At 44.6% G+C, this 21,556-nt stretch overlaps 1 protein-coding gene and 1 long non-coding RNA gene across 2 annotated transcripts in view; one reads left to right on the top strand and one right to left on the bottom strand.

Annotated features, from left to right (window-relative positions):
• Positions 1-17,488, top strand: part of TNFRSF11A (TNF receptor superfamily member 11a) — a 64,049-nt gene extending 46,561 nt beyond the window's left edge. Inside the window, exon 10 of the mRNA XM_015439660.4 lies at positions 14,630-17,488. Coding sequence (XP_015295146.3) covers positions 14,630-14,913 — 284 coding nt within the window. The 3' untranslated portion in view covers positions 14,914-17,488. The remainder of the gene's footprint in view (positions 1-14,629) is intronic.
• Positions 2,468-14,737, bottom strand: LOC102142174 (uncharacterized). Its single transcript, XR_286150.5, has 5 exons — positions 14,598-14,737; positions 11,161-11,181; positions 7,736-7,821; positions 3,904-4,042; positions 2,468-2,911 (listed from the first exon to the last, which is right to left on the bottom strand). It is a non-coding gene; the product is annotated as an uncharacterized lncRNA (long non-coding RNA).
• Positions 17,489-21,556: the final 4,068 nt, after the last annotated feature.

Below are 21,556 nucleotides of genomic sequence, written 5' to 3'. Positions count from 1 at the left end.
TTTAAAAGTTTCATGAGAAAGGCCCCTTTTATAACCACAATGTATCATATATTTATGGAACCAGGCAGATAATTTGAACAATTTAACATCATTATAAAGATGTATCACTGCAACACTGCCTGAGCATGAACAACCTACCAATTATAATATTGTAACTTTTTTCCATGAGGGTAGAACACCATCTGTTTTATTGTGTAGTTACAAAGGACTTTGCAGCTGATAGTGAGGGCTCTGGCTCTGAGAATTACCTGTCATTTGAAGGGTCAGTGCTCTCTCTGAGAATCTTCCGAAAGCTATAGACACTCCCTCCAGAAAAACGAATATATGGATATATACTATTTAAGGGGCTTCACAGAATCCTCCAACTCATGATTTTCAAAAGGCCCATTCATAGGCCGCCCTTCTCCAGAGATGTTTTTTGTTCTCTGCTTCTTTATTTAGACTGCAAGTGGTGCCAGCAGCCGGTCTCTGAATTGTTTTATAACCCTGAGGTAGCTAGATCTGTGCCTTAAACACAGATAGTGTTTTGCCTCGTGGTAATGATGGTTCCTGGCTTTAATCTGTTCCTCAAGCTTGTGGTTTTGCTGCAGCTACATAGATTTACCGATGTATAAATTCAGTAATAGTAATTCTCAGTCAAACAGAAAGGAGGAGATATGTTTGGGGATATTTTTCAAAGAACTGGTATGTTTTCTTCTCAGAAGATCTCAGAATTATTATTATTATTTTAAGATTGTAAGGAATCTCCATGACTGGGCTTTGCTGTTCGTTTGCATTGATTGATTGATTGATTAGTTTATTGATTTAGAGACCAAGTCTCACTCTGTCGCCCAGGCTGGAGTACAATGGCACGATCTCGGCTCATTGCAACCTCCACCTCCCGGGTTCAAGCAGTTCTCCTGCCTCAGCCTCCAGAGTAGCTGGGACTATAGGCGCATGCCACCACACCCAGCTAATTTCTGTATTTTCAGTAAAGATGGGTTTTTTCCATGTTGGCCAGGCTGGTCTCAAACTCCTGACCTCAGGTGATCCACTTGCCTCAGCCTCCCAAAGTGCTGGGATTGCAGGCGTGAGCCACTGCGCCTGGCCCGTTCTATTTCTTTTCTCTCCGTTTATTGTCTTCCCCCTGGTTGTGGAAACAGACAGTTCCCTGGGCTGTGGGGAGCGAGAAAGCTGACGTTCTGTCTCTGGCGGCAGCCAGGTCCTGTCCGCACTGTCAGGGGCAGACCAGTTTTTCAGTGGGTGACACCAGGAAGATGACATTGCCACTGTGTGAAAATCAGCAGCAGTTCTTGGAAGAACAGTGTTGGCCAGATTTAAAGAGAGAGAGAGATACATGGATCTTTTAATGCCATAAAACAAAAAGCCGGATCTTTGCTCTCCTGTAAGAGTCAAAACAGTAGCCTAGTCTGTTTTTCATCATCTTTTCTTTCTCTAGCACTAAACCATCTAGGGATGGAGGAAAGGAATAAAAAGTGTGTCATCAACTAAGTGGTGTTAATTTGCAAAAAGTTTACACTGCTTTTTCTGTCTTCGTCTGGTGCTTAGCCATGCAAAACATCCGTAGAGAGTCTGCCCGTGGTCGACGCCAGCAAGCGGTCCAAATTCATTTTCGCCTGAGGAGAGGCAGCAGCCAGATTGATTTTGGAGGCTGTGCTATTCTCTCCACAATTACTTCTCCATGAACAGGCCTTATGGCTTCTGGTCAGAATAGTACTTTCTCATTGTTGTTTTTGTAGTTTTTAAAAAAGTCACAATTCACGTTCTATAAAATGCGTGAAAGAAGATGGAGCTTAGGTGAGCCATCCCATAGAGGCCTTATCCTGGGGTCCCCTCAGCGCCCCTGTGCTGTCAGGACTCTTGCTGATGTGGCATTTTTTAAGGGTTTTTTTGATTTTTATATGAGAGTATTTTTTGTTTATTTTTGCTTACAATCACATCAAACTGTTTCTGGAGAAATGACAGTGACTGGGGACTTTTTCTTTAGGGAAGGGTATCTGCTGTCCCAGCATCTTTGTGAGGAGAATGATGATTTTTCAGACAGCTCCACAAGTGCAGACAACTTTAAAAAATATAATACCCAGTGCTGTTAAGGCTATTTTAGCCATATGATAAGTCCTAAGAAGCAAGGAGAATGATTAGCAAAGATCAGTGAAGAGGGAAGCATACTTCTGGTTATGTCTCAAATAACCATGCCTTAATTTAGGTCTGAAGTTACGCCTAATCCTGATGACGTCACGGTTGCCTTGGTTACAAGCCCTCTCACCTGGAGACTGGCTCATTCTCACTGTGCCCCTAGAGAGTTATTTCATGTGAAAGAAACCATAACTGCTTGTGATTAATATGTCTGTTGGTGGCTGGTGGCTTGGTTTTGGCTCCCGAAGCCACTGGTTAGTTTCAGTCACTTCTGAGCTGGAGAAAGTTAGGGTGGTCTTTTTTTTTTTTTATTATTATCCTTTAAAAATGATTTTGCTTTTTAATTATTTCAACTTTTATCATAGATTCAGGTTACACGTGCAGGTTTGTACCTGGTATATTGTATGATGCTGAGGTTTGGGGTTTGATTGATCCTGTCACCCAGGCAGTGAGCACGGTATCTTCAGTCCTTGTTTCTCTCCCTCTCTCCCCTGCCTAGTTAGGAGTCCCTAGTGTCTATTGTTGCCATCTTTATGTCCATGAATACCCACTTTTAGCTTCCACTTATAAGTGAGAACATGCAGTGTTTGGTTTTCTGTTTCTGTATTAATTTGCATAGGATAATGGCCTCCAACTACATCCATGTTGCTGCAGAGGACATGATTTCCTTCTTTTTCTATGGCTGCAAACAATTCTTGATGAACACTGAATACCTATTTGTTTTTCAATTAAACCTTTATTGAAGGTCCACTGAACCACAGAGACTTGAAAAAGCCTGAAAAACAAGTAGGGATTAATGCCAGGGTGTGGACCATGTGAAAAGGAATCAATCATTTGAGAAATCCAGGCCTTCCACAGCCTGCCCCCTCTCTGACCTGCAGCCTGTTGTTTGTAATGAATCTTGGGGACTTTTTCCCCTGCCTGGATACTCTCACACCCTATCAACACCCCAGCTCTAGGCAGCCACAACCAGTTAGTAGGAATTCTGGCTGGGTGCAGTGGCTCACGCCTGTAATCCCAGCACTTTGGGAGGCTGAGGTGGGTGGATCACTTGAGGTCAGGAGTTCAAGACCATCCTGACCAACATGGGGAAGCCCCATCTCTACTAAAAATACAAAAAAAATTAGCTGGGCCTGGTGGCACGCGCCTGTAATCCCAGCTACTTGGGAAGCTGAGGCAGGAGAATTGCTTGAGCCTGGGAGGCGGAGGTGATCTGAGATCTTGCCAATGCACTCCAGCCTGGGCAACAGAGCAAGACTCTGTATCAAAAAAAAAAAAAAAAAGTGGGGGGGCGGTGAATTCTCGTAGCCTAATCTTTCTAGTATCTCAAAATGTTAAGTGAATGGATGCTTATACATTCATTCATTCATTCATCCATTGAGGAATAAATAGATGAACACGAGACCACTGTATCCTGTTTGTTCCCCCAAGTCACTCTCAGCCTCCCAGTTCTTTGGTCTGCTCTAGGGAGCTGAAGAAGGAGGGGCATGGAAGGGCTGGCACTGACTGCCCTGGGCTCACCCAGTGTCCTGGGCAGAGGAGGCAGAAATGACAGAGCACAGGTGACCTGGTTCATCCTAGCAGCATAGACTCTCCAAGGCCATCACCTGGGAGCCAGGAACACGGGACAGTGAAGACCTACCTGACCCGTCATCCTCCCCTGTCCTCCATCTCCATCCCTGGTCCCACTCTTTCCTGAAATGACTGTTGTTGACCATCCATTTCCATTCTGAGAGTATAGAAAAAGATTTTCCTATCCAAACTTACCTCCTCTCCTTTCTTCCCCTCCAGCAGAGGACAGCCTTCTCGCTCTTTCTTCACACTCTTGTTAGAATGCCATTTACCACCTTGCATATCACTTTCAGCTAAATCTCATAAAGGCAGATATGGTTCATTGGCCCTGAATCTTGAAGTTAAAATAGATATTTCATAATTAGGTTATTTGGTGATAATATTCAGCTTTCATTGCTGTAAAACGTCAATGCACTATTTCAAAAGATACGAAAAATGTGGTCACTGTATATACTCTGCTTCATTTCGTCCTGCCTTCCTTCTTTCTGCACTGATAGGGCTCATTTTGGAAGGCTTTGGTCTGTAAGACTTTCTAAGTAATTGTCAAGCATGATTCAGAATGGAACTATTAAATACTGTTTCCCTTCCCTTATCATCACATACCCAGTTTCTTCTAAATGCCTGAAACAGAACTTACATTTCCATAAAAAGGAAAATCACATGAGAAGCATATGGGTTAAATATAAAATAAGTTTTTTTAAAAATTCCAAAAGAACCCAATGTAGCCTGGGTAGTTTGAGTGTATTTGTGTATATTTTTAGTTCTCTTCCTTGGAAGAAAATCTACATGACAATTTGGTGGTATTATTTGGCATAGTTCTTGTGATTTAATATTCATATGTTAGGCATTTTAAACAACATAATAAGCTTTTGAGAAGAAAAGTGTGCATTATCTTGCTTAAAAATGTAAATTCTGTCAGGGATTGTGTTCTTAGAACTAAGTTTGTTCTTTCTGCCTGAGAAATACAAATTCCATGGAGCCTGCTCTGTCAAGCATGGACCAAGTAGAAGCGTCGTTCTGATTATGATGGGAGACATTATTGATTCATTGCTTCTGTTGACTTACTTACTATTTTTAACACTCTCAAGTTACCTGAACATTTTTCTGGTTAAGTCACATTAAATATTAATGTTAAGTCAACTAATCCATTTTTTTCTTTACACTTTCTTTTAGACAGGGTTTGGCTCTATTACCCAGGCTGGAGAGCAGTGGCATGATCTTGGCTCACTGCAGCCTCCACCCCCAGGCTCAAGCCATCCTCCCATCTCAGCCTCCCTTGTAGCTGGGACAACAGGCCTGTACCACCACAGCCTGATAATTTTTGTGGGTTTTTTTTATTTTTTTTTTTAGAGACTGGGTTTCGTCATGATGCCCAGGCTGGTCTCGAACTCCTGAGCTCAAACGGATCCACACACCTAGGCCTCCCAAGGTGTGTAGTCCCAGCCACTCAGGAGGCTGAGGTGGGAGGACAACCAAGCCTAGGAGGTCAGGACTGCAGTGAACTGTGTTCACGCCACTGCACTCCAGCCTGGGTGATTAAGCAAGACCCTTTCTCAAAAAAAACAAAACAAATGTCTGATTGTGAAGCTTGTACCCTAACCCACTGCACTGTCTGGGATTACAGGGGTGACCCTCCACACCCTGCCAACTAATCCATCTTAACTGTTAGAAACACTTCCAAATTCCCATATTTACTAAAAATTCCCACGTCATTCTGGCTTTCAAACCATACTTTAGGGTAGCCTTCAAATTCCGTCAGTCATATGGTGTTCAGAGACCTGTAAGATTGGTGCGATAGCCTGAAGGTTACAGTTTTATCAGTGATATTATAGACGTTAGTCACCAGGTGCTAAGTGTTTTGTGCGTATCATCTTCTTATTCCTCACCGAAATTCTATGGGACAAGTTCCTGGCCCAGGATCATGCAGCTAGTAAGCAACAAAGCCATGGTTCAGGTATCTGATTGCAGGCCAGGGCACAGTGGCTCCCACCTGCAACCCCAGTACTTCGGGAGGCCAAGGTGGGAGGATCTCTCAAACCCAGGAGTTCAGGACCAGTCTTGGCAACATAGTGGGACTTCTTCTCTACAAAAATTTTTAAAAATTAGTCAGATATGGTAGCGTGTACCTGTAGTCCCAGTCACTTGGGGAGGCTGAGGTAGGATGATCACCTGAGCCCAGGAGATCAGGGCTGCAGTGCAACCTTAAACCACCGCACTCTCTTCCCTTAAGTCAGTGCAAGTGATGCTGATTTCATTTATTTACTGTGCCTTGGAGAATCCTCAGTGTGTCACAGAATAGGGACAGGCAGAGTCTTGGCATCATTGGCTGCTCTGGCTGAGGGAGAGGCAGTAGCTAGGCCTGGCCTGGCCCAGAGGGTTCCACAGGAGGGACAGCAGGATGCACAGTGTGTGATGGTCCCCTGGTTATGGTGAGACCCCTCTCTTCTGCCAGTTGTCTCGGGATGTTACCATTTTTGCTATCACTTTCCTTTGTGGGGAAAGCCTTTTCTTCCACGTGCTTCAAACTTTATCTTTTTTTTTTTTTTGGCAAGCAAAATAAATGTCAGATAAAGGTCAGAGGCAGCCTCGAAGGGGAACACTGTCAGAAAGGGATCCCGAGGAGAGGAGGCAAGAGGGGAGTAACAGGGCCTGATTTGGCTTAATGGACTAACAATGCCTACCAAAAAACCTCTGGTCTTCATGATTTTAATGTAAACTATTTTTTAGAGCAGTTTTAACTTCATAGGAAAATTGAGGGGCAGGCACAGAGATTTCCTGTATTCCTCCTGCCTCCCACACATGCACAGCCTCCCCCACTAGAATGGTACATTTGCTGCAGTCGATGAGTCCACATTGACACATTGGGGTCCACTCTTTTGTGTTGTATGTTCTGTGGGTGTGGACCAATGTATCCTGGCATGCATCCACCATGATAGTCTCATACAGAGTAGTCTCACTGCCCTGCAAATCCTCTGTGCTCGACTTACTCAACCCTCCCTTTCTCCAAACTCCTGGCAACTCCTGATCTTTCTCCTGTCTCCATAGTTTTGCCTCGTCCAGAATGCCATAGAGTTGGAATCACACATTCTATAGCCTTTTCAGATTGGCTTTGTTTACTCAGCATTATGAATCTAAGTTTCCTCCATGTCTTTTCATGGCTTGATAGCTCTTTTCTTTTTAACACTGAATAATATTCCATTGTGTGGACGGACATGGGGGATTTGTTTATCCATTCATTTACTGAAGGACTCTTGGCTGCTTCCAAGTTTTGGCAATTATGACTACAGCTGCTGTAAACATGTGTGTGCAGATTTTTGTGCGGACATAAGTTTTCAGTTCCTTTGGGTAAATCCCAAAGAGTATGATTGCTGGATCATATGTTAAGCGTATGTTTAGTTTTGTAAGAAGTCACCAAACTGTCTTCCAAAGCAACTGTACCCTTTTGCATTCCCAGCAGCCAAGAAAACAAGTTCCTGCCACCCGCCCCCATGCTCGCCAGCATTTGGTGGTGTCAGTGTTCTGGATCTGAGCCGTTCTAATAGGTGTGTAGTGGTGTCTCACTGTTGCTTTAATTCTCACTTCCCTGATGACATATGACGTGGAGCATCTTTTCATATGCCTGTTTGCCATCTGGATATCTTTGGTGAGGTGTCTGTTAAGGCCTTGGGTCCATTTTTATCAGGTTGTTTGTTTTCTTATTGTTGAATTTTAAGAGTTCCTTGTTTATTTTGGGAAATAGTCCTGTATCAAATATGGTTTTTGCAAACATTTTCTTCCAGTCTGTGGCTTGTTTCTTCATTCTCTTAAGCCTCAGATCTTTTTAGGCCATCTTGGGTAATCCTCATCTGAACCATCCCTCCCCTTTTCATACTCCCTTACTAGCCACCAGCAAGGGAGAGTTCCCTGCTAACTGCAGAGGTCCCTGTTGAGTTTCTTGGCATTCGGTGGGAAGAGTTCCCCTCCTGGGATACACATCAACTGCAGAAACCATAGGAACCACGTTGAAAAGGAGACCCACAGCACCCACCTGATTATACAGCTGCCAACACAGTGACCTATTGATGTCACCATCGCAGATCAGATGTGAACTCTGATGTGAACAACTAATCTGTTCTGCAATACAGAAAGCAAATGTTAAGGAATTCTTACTTTTAGCAAGGACAGTTCAGGACTGAGGTATCTTATTAGATAAGGATATTACCAACTAATTCTAAGCCTCGATCTACTCTGGTGCTACATTCAACTCACAGCAGACTTGCGTGATGAGAAATGAGACTGTGGGGTTTAGTGTAGAATTATATAGATGAGTGTTCTAACTGAAGACAATCATAATGATTGAGGACTTCGGCAGAGCAAACAGAAGTTGGTTAGATTTCCAGAGAAAGTGCCCTTTCAGTCTTCAAGACACATTGAGATCCTCTAGCAAGACAGGGATGGAAAGATAATACTACTATTCAGTGTATTTCATGAATCTCTGTGTCCTTGGGAGTTCCGTGAGCACTGATATTACCTTCTGGGAGGAGGAATGCCACCTTTGCACCTTTGACTGCTTCTTTGCTATTTCCCTAGCAGTTTCAAATCTATCGTCTTGTTTGACCCTTATGCTGTCCTACTGGATATTCATGTGCTCATTTGTTCATTTATTTAACAAATGTGTATTATTAACATGTGCTTGCTCTGCGCAGTTGCACACCGCCAGGCCAGCACAGCTTGATTCAGATCGGGAGAGCTAGGTGGTTTGTCCCAAACTCTCACCACTAGTGAGGGCCAAGTCTCAGGACAAGACCCAAGAGCTTCTAGACCCCTGTTCTCTCCTCTGCCCCACATTTCTGCCCTTCCTGAATTCAGGCAGCCATTAAGACCTCCATCCCTCTAGTCACCACTTATTCACCTCTGCTCTTCAGAGACTGAAACACCACGATGACATTGATGTCATTAGTTTGCTTTCCGGTGAATCTGGATTATGATACACCATGGGAAAAGAAAGCTGTTCAGCAGTTTTCATTCTTGAAACAGTGTCAGTCAGTAGAGGGGAAAAATCCCAACCAGAGAAACCTGGCATGCTCACATGCAGAGCACCTGCAAGCTGGTGTTTGTGATGCAGCCAACCTGGCCTGGAGACAGTGCTTAGTCAATTCTGCATGGAGAGTGTTGCTTCTGTTACTGTTATTATTGCAGTAGGTACTCAAACTGTCTCCACTCAACCCACAGATTAACCCACACCCACCCAGGAAGCTGACTGAAGCCCATAGCACACTGATTATTCACAACTCGTGAGTCACTCTAGAATACCCAGACCCTTCTGCTCCCACCTGCTGAATGGCCATGTTATCTAAAGTCCATGGGTGCTCCCAATTCTGTGAGTGTGAGCTGATCTTGTCATTTAAAACGTTAACTATTATGTTAACTGTCAAGAAAAAAAATGGGTTTGATAATCATGATTATTTCTGTGAAAACTATTGAATATTGGGATGATTCGGGGAATGAATTGCTAAAACCTTTGTGGTATTGAAGTTGAGGTGAATGAGACAACTGTGAAAGGTGGAAGGAAGAAAACTCTAGAAGGCTTCTGCATTTAGACTGCTTTTTGGCAAGTGACTTTTGGTTCTCATTCCATGTTAAAGAACCCGAAACTCGAAATTGTAGGTAAAGCATTCAAGATCCAGTTGGTACAATCAGTAGACCCATCCGCAAAGGACAGCCCCCAGTTTTCCATCAGAAAGTCGGTGTTTCACAGCGAGTGGTGGGTGGCTTGAATATAGGAAAACATGTCACAGGATTGGGATTTCAGAAGCAAAGTGGATGACTTCTACAGCTCAGTTCTACTGAGTTGTAGTAGAGAAAATTAGTAGAGAAAATCTGATTAGCAAACACTTCTGGAATATTGAAAAATGTCCAACTCATAAGATGTTACTTCCGAAAATGGTAGTGCTAGATTATAGCCTCAATGGGGAAAGTTCCCAGAGTAGGGCTCCTAAGAGCTGCCCATGTCTTCAGGACTGGTGACATAACTGGCATAGCCCAGTGAAAATGAAAAATTTCCCCCTTTTGCAAAAATTAATAAGAATTTCATGATGACAATAAAGCATTTAACCCAGCGTGGAGCTCTGCAGAGCATAAGGCCTTGTGCAGCTGCACAGGCCCACGGAGACCACTCTGCTGCCACTTAAGAATTGCCGCGTATTGTGATTGGCAGATCAGTATAACTTTTTTTTTTTTTTTTTTTTTTTGAGACGGAGTCTGGCTCTGTCGCCCGGGCTGGAGTGCAGTGGCCGGATCTCAGCTCACTGCAAGCTCCGCCCCCCGGGTTTACGCCATTCTCCTGCCTCAGCCTCCCGAGTAGCTGGGACTACAGGCGCCCGCCGCCTCGCCCCGCTAGTTTTTTTGTATTTTTTTAGTAGAGACGGGGTTTCACCGTGTTCACCAGGATGGTCTCGATCTCCTGACCTCGTGATCCGCCCGTCTCGGCCTCCCAAAGTGCTGGGATTACAGGCTTGAGCCACCGCGCCCGGCCCAGTATAACTTTTTTAAAAAAGTTTAGTCTCTATCAGTTTACCATATCTCTCAAGAGTCACCATGGATGGACTTGACCGAAGGTTGTTTTTGTCATTAATTGTAGCTTCATTAAAGAAACACTTGAAGAATAAACTTGTTTGAGAATCTCCTTAATCTTTCTAGGTAACTGTCCTTTACATCTTAATGGTCAGGAATTTTTTCTTTCTTTTTTTTTTCAAGACAGAGTCTCGCTCTGTCGCCCAGGCCGGAGTGCAGTGGCCTGATCTCAGCTCACTGCAAGCCCCGCCTCCTGGATTCATGCCATTCTCTTGCCTCTGCCTCCCAAGTAGCTGGGACTACAGGTGCCTGCCACCACGCCTGGCTAATTTTTTGTATTTTTAGTAGAGATAGGGTTTCACTGTGTTAGCCAGGATGGTCTCGATCTCCTGACCTCGTGATCCGCCCGCCTCGGCCTCCCAAAGTGCTGGGATTACAGGTGTGAGCCACCGCGCCCGGCCAATGGTCAGGAATTTAAAGGCCTAGTTTTTGTCCTTCCACAAGCCTCATGGCCTTCTAAAAATAATACTTTTTTTTTTTTTTTTTGAGATGAGGGGGTCACTCTGTCGCCCAGGCTGGAGTGCAGTGGCACAATCACAGATCACTGGAGCCTCAGCATCTCTGGGCTCAGGTGATCCTCCCACCTCAGCCTCCCAAGTAGCTGTGACTACAGGCGTGTGCCACCACACCCAACTAATTTTTCTGCATTTTTCATAGAGGCAGGGTTTTACCATGTTGCCCATCTGGTCTCCAACTCCTGGGCTTAAGCATTCGCCCACTTTGGCCTCCCAAAGTGCCAGGTTTACAGGTGTTAGCCACCGCACTCAGTCCCCCAACAATAATATTCTTGGTTCAGTCCATGAAACAAAGGATTCTGAAATGTTTAGATATCTTACTTACGCAAAAGGGTTTGAGGTCCATCTGAAAAAAGAAAACAAAAATGAATATAGGTGCTACAGAATATTTAGGTTATCAGTATCAAAGATACTGTTTGCCATGGAGCAATGGCATGGAATGAAATTCTCAAGATGAAAGACTTTACACAAACCATAGGTTTTACCTGGGTTCAGACTCATCAAAGGTTCTCACAAGAAAAAAGTAAACAACAATGGATTCATGTTGATTTGTTGAAAAATAAAAGTTAAAATGGTAGAGAAATAATATATACCATGACATAAGCAGATAAATCAGTGAGGAAGATAAAGAAGAGATGAGAGCAAAATTCAAAACCATAAATCAATCATGCAGTGGCTGGAGATGTTCTCTGTGTAGCTTCACGTGATACTGAAGAACAACGGAGCCAGCAGGCAACGATGATGTAGTGAGAACACCTCATGATGGATGGTTTTGCATTTAATCTCATCTCTTCTTTATTCATAGAGATATCTGTTTGTGTCATGGTGTATATTAAAACTAGAGGAACTAGGTCAAGAGTAATCATACGTCTAAGCAACTTTAAATTGCTTATGTTATTAAATAAACATGGTATGTTTTTAATCAGAATAGAATTTTCATTGTATGTACATTTTTTAAAATTGAATGTCCCATTCCATGTACTTTTTATTTTTCACTTTCACTTTTTCTATTAATGAAATAGTGATTTCTCAAATAGGAAGACGTAACTGTGTTGCTATGTCTACTTGTCTGTTGCTGCTACGGTAGAAACCTTTTTATTAGCACTTGGTCAGCAGTTGCTGAGTTACTTAAAAATGTCATCTTATAAGTTCATATCTTAAACTTTTTTTTTACTTAAAACATATACCTTATATTTACACACCAATTATGTTTTAGTATAAACCTGTATGTACTGGCTAATTATAGTGTCCTGAGCCCCCTATTTTTTTTTTTTTTTTTTTTTTTGAGACGGAATCTTGCTCTTGTCGCCCAGGCTGGAGTGCAGTGGCATGATCTTGGCTCACTGCAACCTCCGCCTCTTGGATTCAAGCAATTCTCCTACCTCAGCCTCTTGAGTAGCTGGGATTGTATTTTTAGTAGCCATGGGGTTTCGCTATGTTGGCCAGGCTGGTCTTGAACTCCTGACCTCAGGTGATCTACCTGCCTCGGTCTCCCAAAGTGCTAGGATTACAGGGGTGAGCCACCATGCCCGGCCTCCTGAGCCCTTTTTACATTAACCATACCATCTAATTTCCAGTTTCTATTTCTTCAGTGTGAAATGAGAAGTTACAGGTATTTGAGAGCAAAATCCTTCCGGACTTTTACTATTTCCTTTTCCTGTTCTTTTTCTTACTTTCTCACTTCTCTGTAGCCCTGGGAACCGTCTCATTGTCATATTTGTTTTCTCGAATATTTTGAGTGATAATGTCGGTGCTGTATATTTTGTTTTGGTTTTCTGTGGGGTGAGTGGAACCAGCTTGCTTCTGCGCCGCCATTTTGAAACCAGAAGTCCTTCCTTTTTCTTTTTTCATAGTTTCCTTGCCTACACCACCACACCAGTTGAACAGTTTGTGGTGGTGGTTTCATTTTGTTTGTGTATGTGTGTGTGTGTGCGCGCGCGTGTATTTTTCAGTAACTCACTTTTATTTGGGTCCTTGCAAAGCATTCACTTTAGTTTTTATAGAAACATTTCCCATTTTTTCTCACTAATATTTCACTGCTTTGCCCAATATTTAATTAAATTTCCTGACGAGTTTATCTGGTGACAACAGACTTGAGAAGGAACTTGGTAAGTAGTGGGAGCAGAAGGGCATAGATACAGTGGTGAGTAGACCCTCACTGGAGTATGCTGTGTGTCTGGCAGTGTGTGGAGAGGGGGTGGAGAATGTGCTGGGTAGGTGGTAAACAGGAATGCCAGCGGGCCTCCCCCACTGGGGGTTCTTAGACAAGTCTTGCCACTGCCCGTCTTGGAGGACATCCCACACAACTGCCTATGGGAGAAACAGCATGAGGCAAAGACCTCCTTCCAGGACTTTGGATTTGTTGCTCATACTTGAAATCCTTGTGTTTTCATGGGCTTTTCCTTGTGTTTTGGTCTTGGCTTCTCTAGAGGTACCCAGTGGGTCAGGGGAAGGCTCCTCAAAGGAATTTCCTACATGCCTATCGGTATTTTAGTCAGGCCATCCAAAACATGCCTTCCAAATTTGAGGAAAATCTCATATGGAGTGGTAACAAAAACTTCATTTTATTCGTATGAATTATTACTAAGCTGAGTCACAATGGAGAAGAAAAAGGTAGTGAATCATGAGGAGCCATTCTGACATTCCTGGCCCCTGATCAAATGGAAGGATTCTGTTTGTGATGCTGAGTGTTGGGGCGTTTCTAGATCTGCTTGGTTTGTGGTACTTTCCTAGACCAACGACTAGGAAATTTCTGTCTTTAAAATGGAAGAATCATAAGAGCTAGCAGGTTTCCTAACATTTGTTGGGCTTTCTGTTTGTTTTTCAAAACGTCCGCTGCTTAAAGACTGGCCACATCTAGTCACCCACAAAGAAATGATGATAGAACCCCCTAGGGACAAAACACCCTTCAGAGTTCAGAAGGGAAAAGTGATTTATAGGACTTTTTTTTTTCCATTTTAGTTTTGTGAATCTCCTTTGTTTCCGGAAGTAATTTTTTTTAATGTTAAAGAAATTGATTAATCACTACTGAAAGCTGAGCCCACATGGCCCCATGATCCTCCAGGGCTGAGCCGTTAGGGACCACGAGGAACCAAGGCATGCAGGGTGACAGGGCCTCAGATGTGAGTCCAGAGAGGAGAGCAGACTGAGGTCTCCTCCCTTAGCTGTGCTTGTTCTGTGTTGAAAACACACACACACACACACACACACACACACACACACACACACACTCTCTCTCTCTCTCTCTCTTTTGTAACATTTGAATCTTGTCTGTGATTCTGTAATCCTGGTGTGCTCTCTTGCCAGTATCCCAGAGTCCCACATCACAGGCAAATGGTAAAGCATGAGTCTGCCCCTAGGCTTGCTCATTTCTCATCTCTTCTTCTCCCCTCCTTTCCTGTTCCTCTTCTCCTCCTCCTCTTCCTCTCCTCCTCCTCTTTCTCCCCTCCTTCTCCTCCCCCTTCCTCTCCCCTTCCTCTTCCTCTCTTCTTCCTCGCCCTCTCCTCTTCCTCGCCCTCTCCTCCCCCTTCCCCCCCACCTCTTCCACTCTTTTTCCTCCTCTTTTCCTCTCCCGCCTCTTCTCTTTACTTCTTTTGTCTTTCTTCTCTTTTCTCTTCTCCTCCTCTCTTCTCTGCCCCGCCCTCCTCCACCTCAGTGGGCCTGGAGGTTGACAGCGTGGTTCCCTGTGGCCCGGGGCTGTGGGAAGCCGGGAAGCCGCCCTCCACTCCTCTCGGGAGACCCGTCCTCCGGGCGCTGACTCACCCTCCCCGTGTTCTCCCTTCCTCTCCCGGCAGGAAATGTGACTGGAAACAGTAACTCCACGTTCATCTCCAGCGGGCAGGTGATGAACTTCAAGGGCGACATCATTGTGGTCTACGTCAGCCAGACCTCGCAGGAGGGCGCTGCGGCGGCGGCGGAGCCCGTGGGCCGCCCGGTGCAGGAGGAGACCCTGGCGCGCCGCGACTCCTTCGCGGGGAACGGCCCACGCTTCCCGGACCCGTGCGGCGGCCCCGAGGGGCTGCGGGAGCCGGAGAAGGCCTCGCGACCGGTGCAGGAGGAGGGCGGGGCCAAGGCTTGAGCGCCCCCATGGCCCCAGCGCCGACCACCCAGGGATCGATCGGTACAGTCGAAGAAGACCACCGGGCGTTCTCCGCCCACCTTGCCCTCCAGGAAATGGGCTTTTCAGCAAGTGAATTGATGAGGACTCTCCCCAGGCCCACGGATGCTCAGCAGCTCCCCTGCACTGGGGCAGATGCCTCTCCTGCCGCCCCTCAAACTCGCAGCAGTAATTTGTGGCACTATGACAGCTATTTTTATGACTATCCTCTTCTGTGGGGGGGGGGGGGTCTGTGTTTTCCCCCCATATTTGTATTCCTTTTCATAACTTTTCTTGATATCTTTTCCCCCTCTTTTTTAATTTAAAAGTTTTCTCAAAAATTATCCTAAAGGTGAGGGTCTCTTTCTTTTCTTTTGCGTTTTTTTTGTTTTTGTGTTTTTGTTTTTGTTTTTGTTTTGGCAACCTGGCTCTGGCCCAGGTTGGAGTGCAGTGGTGCCATCATAGCCCAGTGCAGCCTCTAACTCCTGGGCTCAAGCAATCCAAGTGATCCTCCCACCTCAACTTCCGGAGTAGCTGGGATCACAGCTGCATGCCATGCCCAGATTCTCCCCCTCCCCCGCACCGAGACAGGGTCCCACCATCGTACCCAGGCTGGTCTCAAACTCCCCAGCGAAAGCAGTCCTCCAGCCTCAGCCTCCCAAAGTACTGGGATTACAGGCGTGAGCCCGCACGCTGGCCTGCTTTACATATTTTCTTTTGTGCCCCTTCTCACAGTGTTTTGGAGATGACTTTCCCTGTGTGTGTTCATTGTAAGCACTTTAGGGAAAAGGCTAAACATGTGAGGCCGGGAGATAGTTGCTGGGAACATGTGGTGGGACTTCCATATTCTGAAAAATGTTCTGTATTCTCATTTTTCTAAAAGAAAGAAAAAAGGAAACCCTATTTTTTTCTCCTGAATGTTTTTAAGTTTGTGTCGGTCCTTAAGCAGAACTAAGCTCAGTATGTGACCTTACCCCCAGGTGGTTAATTTTTCCATGCTGGCAGAGGCACTCAGGTACTTGGTAACCAAATTTCTAAAACTCCAAGTTGCTGCGGCTTGGCATTCTTATTCTAGAGGTCTCTCTGGAAAAGACGGAGAAAACGAACAGGACATGGGGCTCCTGGAAAGAAAGGGCCAGGGAAGTTCAAGGAAGAATAAAGTTGAAATTTTAATTTGCATTTTCTTTGTCTAGATGAGAATAGCATAAATGGATCCTCTTTTATTCGTACATAATCGTGCATCTGTAGGTTGGCCTTGTAGAAGTGGAAAACATTCCATTTTCCAATGCATTTAAATTTAAAGCCAAACCGCATGTTGTGAATTTAAGAAAACTTCTTATCCTAAAGGTGTCTTTCTCTTGGCATCATCCCCTTTGTGAGAAACCTAGAGGATGGTCCAGATGGAAGGAAATTCCCTGGTTGGTTTTATCTTTTGTTACTCAGTGAGCACTAGTTCCCTGCAAATACTGGAGAAAAGCAAAAATACGCAAGCAAGTTAAAATTAATTTTGTACATCTGGTAGGTTATAAAAGAAAGCACTAATAGTGGTCACTGCCCAGACTTTATTGGCCACAAATGCCCAGCTGAAGAGCATGACTGTGGATCACTGGTTTTTCCCTCCTGCTGGAAATACTGGGGTGGTAGCGGTCAATTAGGATTTTCAATGGAGAAGCACAGGACAGTTCTGTAATTTATGGGACTCCTTAGCCAACATAAAGAACTGCAGGAAATAACTGCACAGCCAGGAGGATCTGTTGGTGGGAATTTACTGTCATTCCTGCCCTTTTACTTAACATCATCCACAGGGAGATGTTATACAAATGGAGGAAACCATTATACCTTTTGATATGGAATATATTACAGAGTTACAGTTCACAAAGTAGACCTCTGAGCTGAAAACCCGAGTCTCTGCTGTGACTGTCATCTCACTGAGCACTTCGCCTTTCTTTGCTTTTATTTGTTCCTTCTATAAAAAGGCAATAATGATAATTTATAATAGTTTCCCTACCCAGAGATATCAGAAGGATGCTACAGTGAATGTTAAAGTACCTTGAGCTCCTTAAATCAAAGGTGCTATATAAATATGTAAGACTCTACTTTCAGAAAAAGGTAATATTCTTTCCTGCACTGATCCCTACTAATTCTGTATTGATCCAAAGGCAACTATATGCTAAGAAATGTATAGAAAATATAAGTCTGTGTCTGTGTACTATAGAGATATATGTGACAAATATAAACAAAATGAAGCAATAATGAACAGTTATTGGGGAAACATGATAAAGAGATTATATTAAACTTATATTTGACCATAAAATCCTTTTTATGGCTTGCTCAAACCGGGCTCACTGTAAAATCATGATCCAGCTTATTGCTAATCTTTATGATATGCTTATTCCTAATCTTTATGGTATGGTGTCAACCGTTCATTTGTATCTTATTGCAGGTTCCCTGGACCATAGACAAGGGACAGAAAATACTTGCTTTGATAATATATATGCTGTTGATTTCACAAAAATTTCTTAAAATACAGCCTGGATACCCAGTGAAAGAGCTGAAACAGAAATGGAGTATCGTGTTTCCTACTCATATTTTACCCAGCTGCCAGAAGAATGAATTTCTCAAGATCAGTTTGAATGTGATAGATCAGAACCTTCATGTGGTGGGGAAAATGGGATTCTTTCAGTGTAACCACCCCAAGACTTAGTGGCTTAAAGTAGTCACCATTGGCCAGGCACAGTGGTTCATGCCTCCCAGTGCTTTGGGAGGCCAAGGCAGGAGGATCCCCTGAAGGACAGTAGTTAGAGATCAAACTGGGCAACAGACTGAGACCTCATCTCTACAAAAAATACAAAACTTATCTGGGCATGGTGGTGTGCACCTGCAGTCCTGGCTACTCAGGAGGCTGAGGCAGGAGGATGCTTAGACCCAGGGATTCAAGGCTACTGTGAGCTTTGATTGGGCCAGTGCACTCCAGTGGAAAAACAAAACAAAAACAAAAACCACCACTTATTTAGCTCCCAATTCTATGGGTTGGATCAGCTTGGGTGGTTCTTCAGGCCTGGTCCCACCCGGCCTGGTTTGCTTACCCATTTACAATGACCCAGCTGGTTGGCTGGGCCAGGCTGTGTGCTCTCCACCTGTCCCCCATGCTTCCAGCCGCCCAGCTGGGCATGCTCTCATGGTGGTGTTGAGCCTGAGAACAAGCGGAAGCCTGCCAGGCTTCTTGAGGCCTAGGCTTGTACTGGGACACTGTCACTTCTGCCACATTCTGTGGGCCAAAGCAGGTCACAAAGGCAGCCTAGATCCAAGGGATGGGGGAACAGCCCATCCCCCCACGGGAAGCGTTGCAGAATGACAGGGTAGGGGGTGGACACGCGGAGGGGAAGATGGCGCCATTGCCGTCTGTCCACCACAGGGCACTGCGTGGAGTAAAGGTGCTGCAGAGAAGAGTGCATCTGGGAACAAAAGAGGAACATGGCCCAGCCCCTAACCAGCGAGTAGTTCCTTCTCTGGTGATTGAATTCCCTTAATGCACAGCACTGTAGATTCCCACAATGGGAGGGACACCCACATTCATATTTCAGTGCTGTGTCAAAATTCCTTCCAGAGCCAAATATAGGTGATTTGGGAACTGAGCCCACTGTACTACTTCCGCATTCCTTTGGCACAGAAAATTGAAAAGTGACAACTTCTAAAATCAAGAAAACTAGTGAGATACCTTGGGGTAGAGGAACCTGCATATAAACAGATAAAAGATCTAGTGTTCACCCTTGACCCCAGCTCAACAAACAGAATCTTGTTATGATTATACAAGGGTGAGCTTGAGCAAAGGTGCTGTCTTTGGTGGAAGAAACGTAGTTTTGAGTTGTTTGCTCTTTGACAGTGTCTGATGGCATGTGAGTCTTGTGCATCTGCTTTGGGGCGCGCTGGGCACAAGTTGCCTAACCCGCTTTGGAAGAGGAGACAAAGCATTCAAAGCCCTAAACACTCTGTTGATAAGTCATCATGTTTATGGAGTATGCTTTTAGTGGCAGGGCCCTGAGCACCTGGGAAAGGAGATGAGGAGTGCTGGATGGTTCGGAGCAGAGGAGAGGAGACAATGCTCTGCTCCAAGCACCAGAGGAGGCTTCTGGAAAGGGGCTGTCTGTGGGATTCCTCACCCCTTCACCCTGCCGGTAAAGTCTTACAACCACTAAAGCTTTGCCAGAGAAGAGGCGGGACCTGACATTGGGGAGTGGCGGTGCCAGCCGTGAGCACAGGTGGAGTCTAGGTGGCATCACTGAAGCCAAGCTGAGCGGTGCAGGGGGAGCCACCCTGGACCGACACCCCCATGGCTGCCCCACTGCAGAACTGCCTACTGCAGCAAAAAACCCTATGTCCCCCAAAGTTTCAACAAAGAGGAGGATCGAATAAATGTCCCAGTGGGCAGGCACCCCCACAAGACTTGCTGCTCCTCCTGACACACCCGCATGGCTCTGCACAGCTGTGAGTCCAGTTTTCTCTCTTCCTACCTCCCTCTTACCCCAGTTATCCTGACCCCAGGGTGGGATTGAAACTCATGCTAGGCTAACATCTCTTTCCTTGATCCCATTCGTAAAACTGGCATACAGGAATGCTTTAAAAAAAATCTTTAAGATTACCAATAGTATAAAAGTTAAAATGACAAAATTACAGGCCTGTGACCAGATCTTCGTACTAACCAAGGAGCTGGTGACACTACCCTCTTCCCTGTGTGATAGAAAATGCAGACGTTTTGCAGACAGACCTGGTTCATGACTCAGCGCTGCGACTTGCGGACTTACCTTGTGCAGCTACATCACTTCTTAGCCTTGTTTTCAACATGTGTAAACAGAAGGTACTAATATTAGTCTTTTGTGCTGGTGTGAGGATGACGTGGGATGAGAGACAACCAAGGACTCACTGGCAGTTCCTAGAAGATTCCAGTAGTAGGGATCTGACCGTCCTACACCGCTTTCCCTCCCTGTCTCTGACACTTGTTCATTCCTGGGCACAGGAGCCATCTCAGTCATCACGTCGGACCACATAACTGTAACCAAGCTCTGCTGCCCACCTGGAACACCTTCCCACTCTTTGCAACTAGGTCGGAGGGACGCACCTTCTCCATAGACAGTTGGCAGGACTGCGATGGTTGACCCAAAAGTTGTCATCTTCTGACATGACACACTGAGGGAAGTAGACTTACCCAATATAACTTCACGTTATACTGTCTTAAAAGACTGTGATTCAAATGGGCATCAGTGGGCCTTTCCCTTGTAGCCCAATATGTAGGGCATGAAGAATAGCCGGATGTGAAGGTTGAAAGGCTATGTGGGCTGATTTCTCTTGGTGTTCCTGGTACCTCTCCCCATTTAGGAAGAATAACAAATCGACCACCGGCTCAGAGGAGGTGGCATTATAGGTCCAGGCGCCTTCAGGAGGGCACTGGAGTCCAGTGAAAGCTTTCACTCTTGCCCAGGCTCTCATGGACAGGGGTAGCCCAGGAAACAAAGGCTGCACAGACTTTAAGTCGTGAGAAAAATGACATTCTTATGATAAGGCTCTTACAGACGATCTCCATTTAAGCAGCGGCAGTAAAACATCTTACACTAAAATGAAGAAGCAAATTCATTTTTATTGGCTTTTATAGCCTCTCTCCTTCAATGGCAAAGAAACCATTAAAATAAATGTTTAAAGTTCTTAGAAGAGCTTTCTCTAAATATTTACTCTGTCAGTGGAAAAATAAACATGTTTTACATCAGGTCTATTGAGTTTGTTGTATACAGTAAAATTCACCCTTTTTAGATATATAGTTTTATGAGTTTTAACAAAAATACATAGTTGTGTAACCACCACCATCACAGTCAAGATATAGAATATTTCAACATGCCAAAGTTCCCATTTCCCTTTTTAGTTAATCCCTTCCCCACCACCCCTAACCCCTGGCAACCATTATCTGTTCTTGCTTCCCATAGTTTCACCTTTTCCAATTTGTCGTGTAAACAGAGTTACACAGCACACAGCCATTTGAGTCTGGCTTCTTTCCACGTAACGTCCTTGAGATCCATCGGTGGGTACACCAGTAGTTCCTTTTTATTTCTGAATAGTAGTCCACTGTCTGGATGTACTGCAGTTTATTCACCAACATGTGGGTTCTTTCCTGTTTGGGGAGATTACAAATAAAGCTGCTATAAAAACTCGTGTGGACGTGTGCTTTCACTTCTCTTGGGTGAATATCTAGGAGTGGGATTATGGGATTGTATGGTAAATACCAGTTTGTAAGAAACTGCAAAACTGTTTTCTAAAGTGTCTGTACCATTTTGCATTCCCATCAGCAATGCATGAGAGTTCTAGTTGCTCCACATCCTCACCAGCATTTTGTATCGTCAGTTATTTGCTGGTTTGCTTTAATGTTTGCCATTCTTATAGGTGTATAGCATCTCACTGTGGCTTTCATTTGAAGTCTGTGACTACCTTCTTATGTGCTTATTTGGCTATCTTTATATCTTATTTGGTAAAGTATGTTCAAATCTTTTGCTCATGTTTTTCTTTCTTTTTGTGAGACAGGGTCTCACTCTGTCACCACAGCTGGAGTGCAATGGTGTGATCACAACTCACTGCAGCCTCG

Source organism: Macaca fascicularis, chromosome 18 (assembly GCF_037993035.2).
Source record: "Macaca fascicularis isolate 582-1 chromosome 18, T2T-MFA8v1.1".
Taxonomy (NCBI): Eukaryota; Metazoa; Chordata; class Mammalia; order Primates; family Cercopithecidae; genus Macaca; species Macaca fascicularis.
The sequence above is the reverse complement of the archived record's forward strand: the minus strand, read 5'-3'. Positions and strand labels throughout refer to the sequence as shown.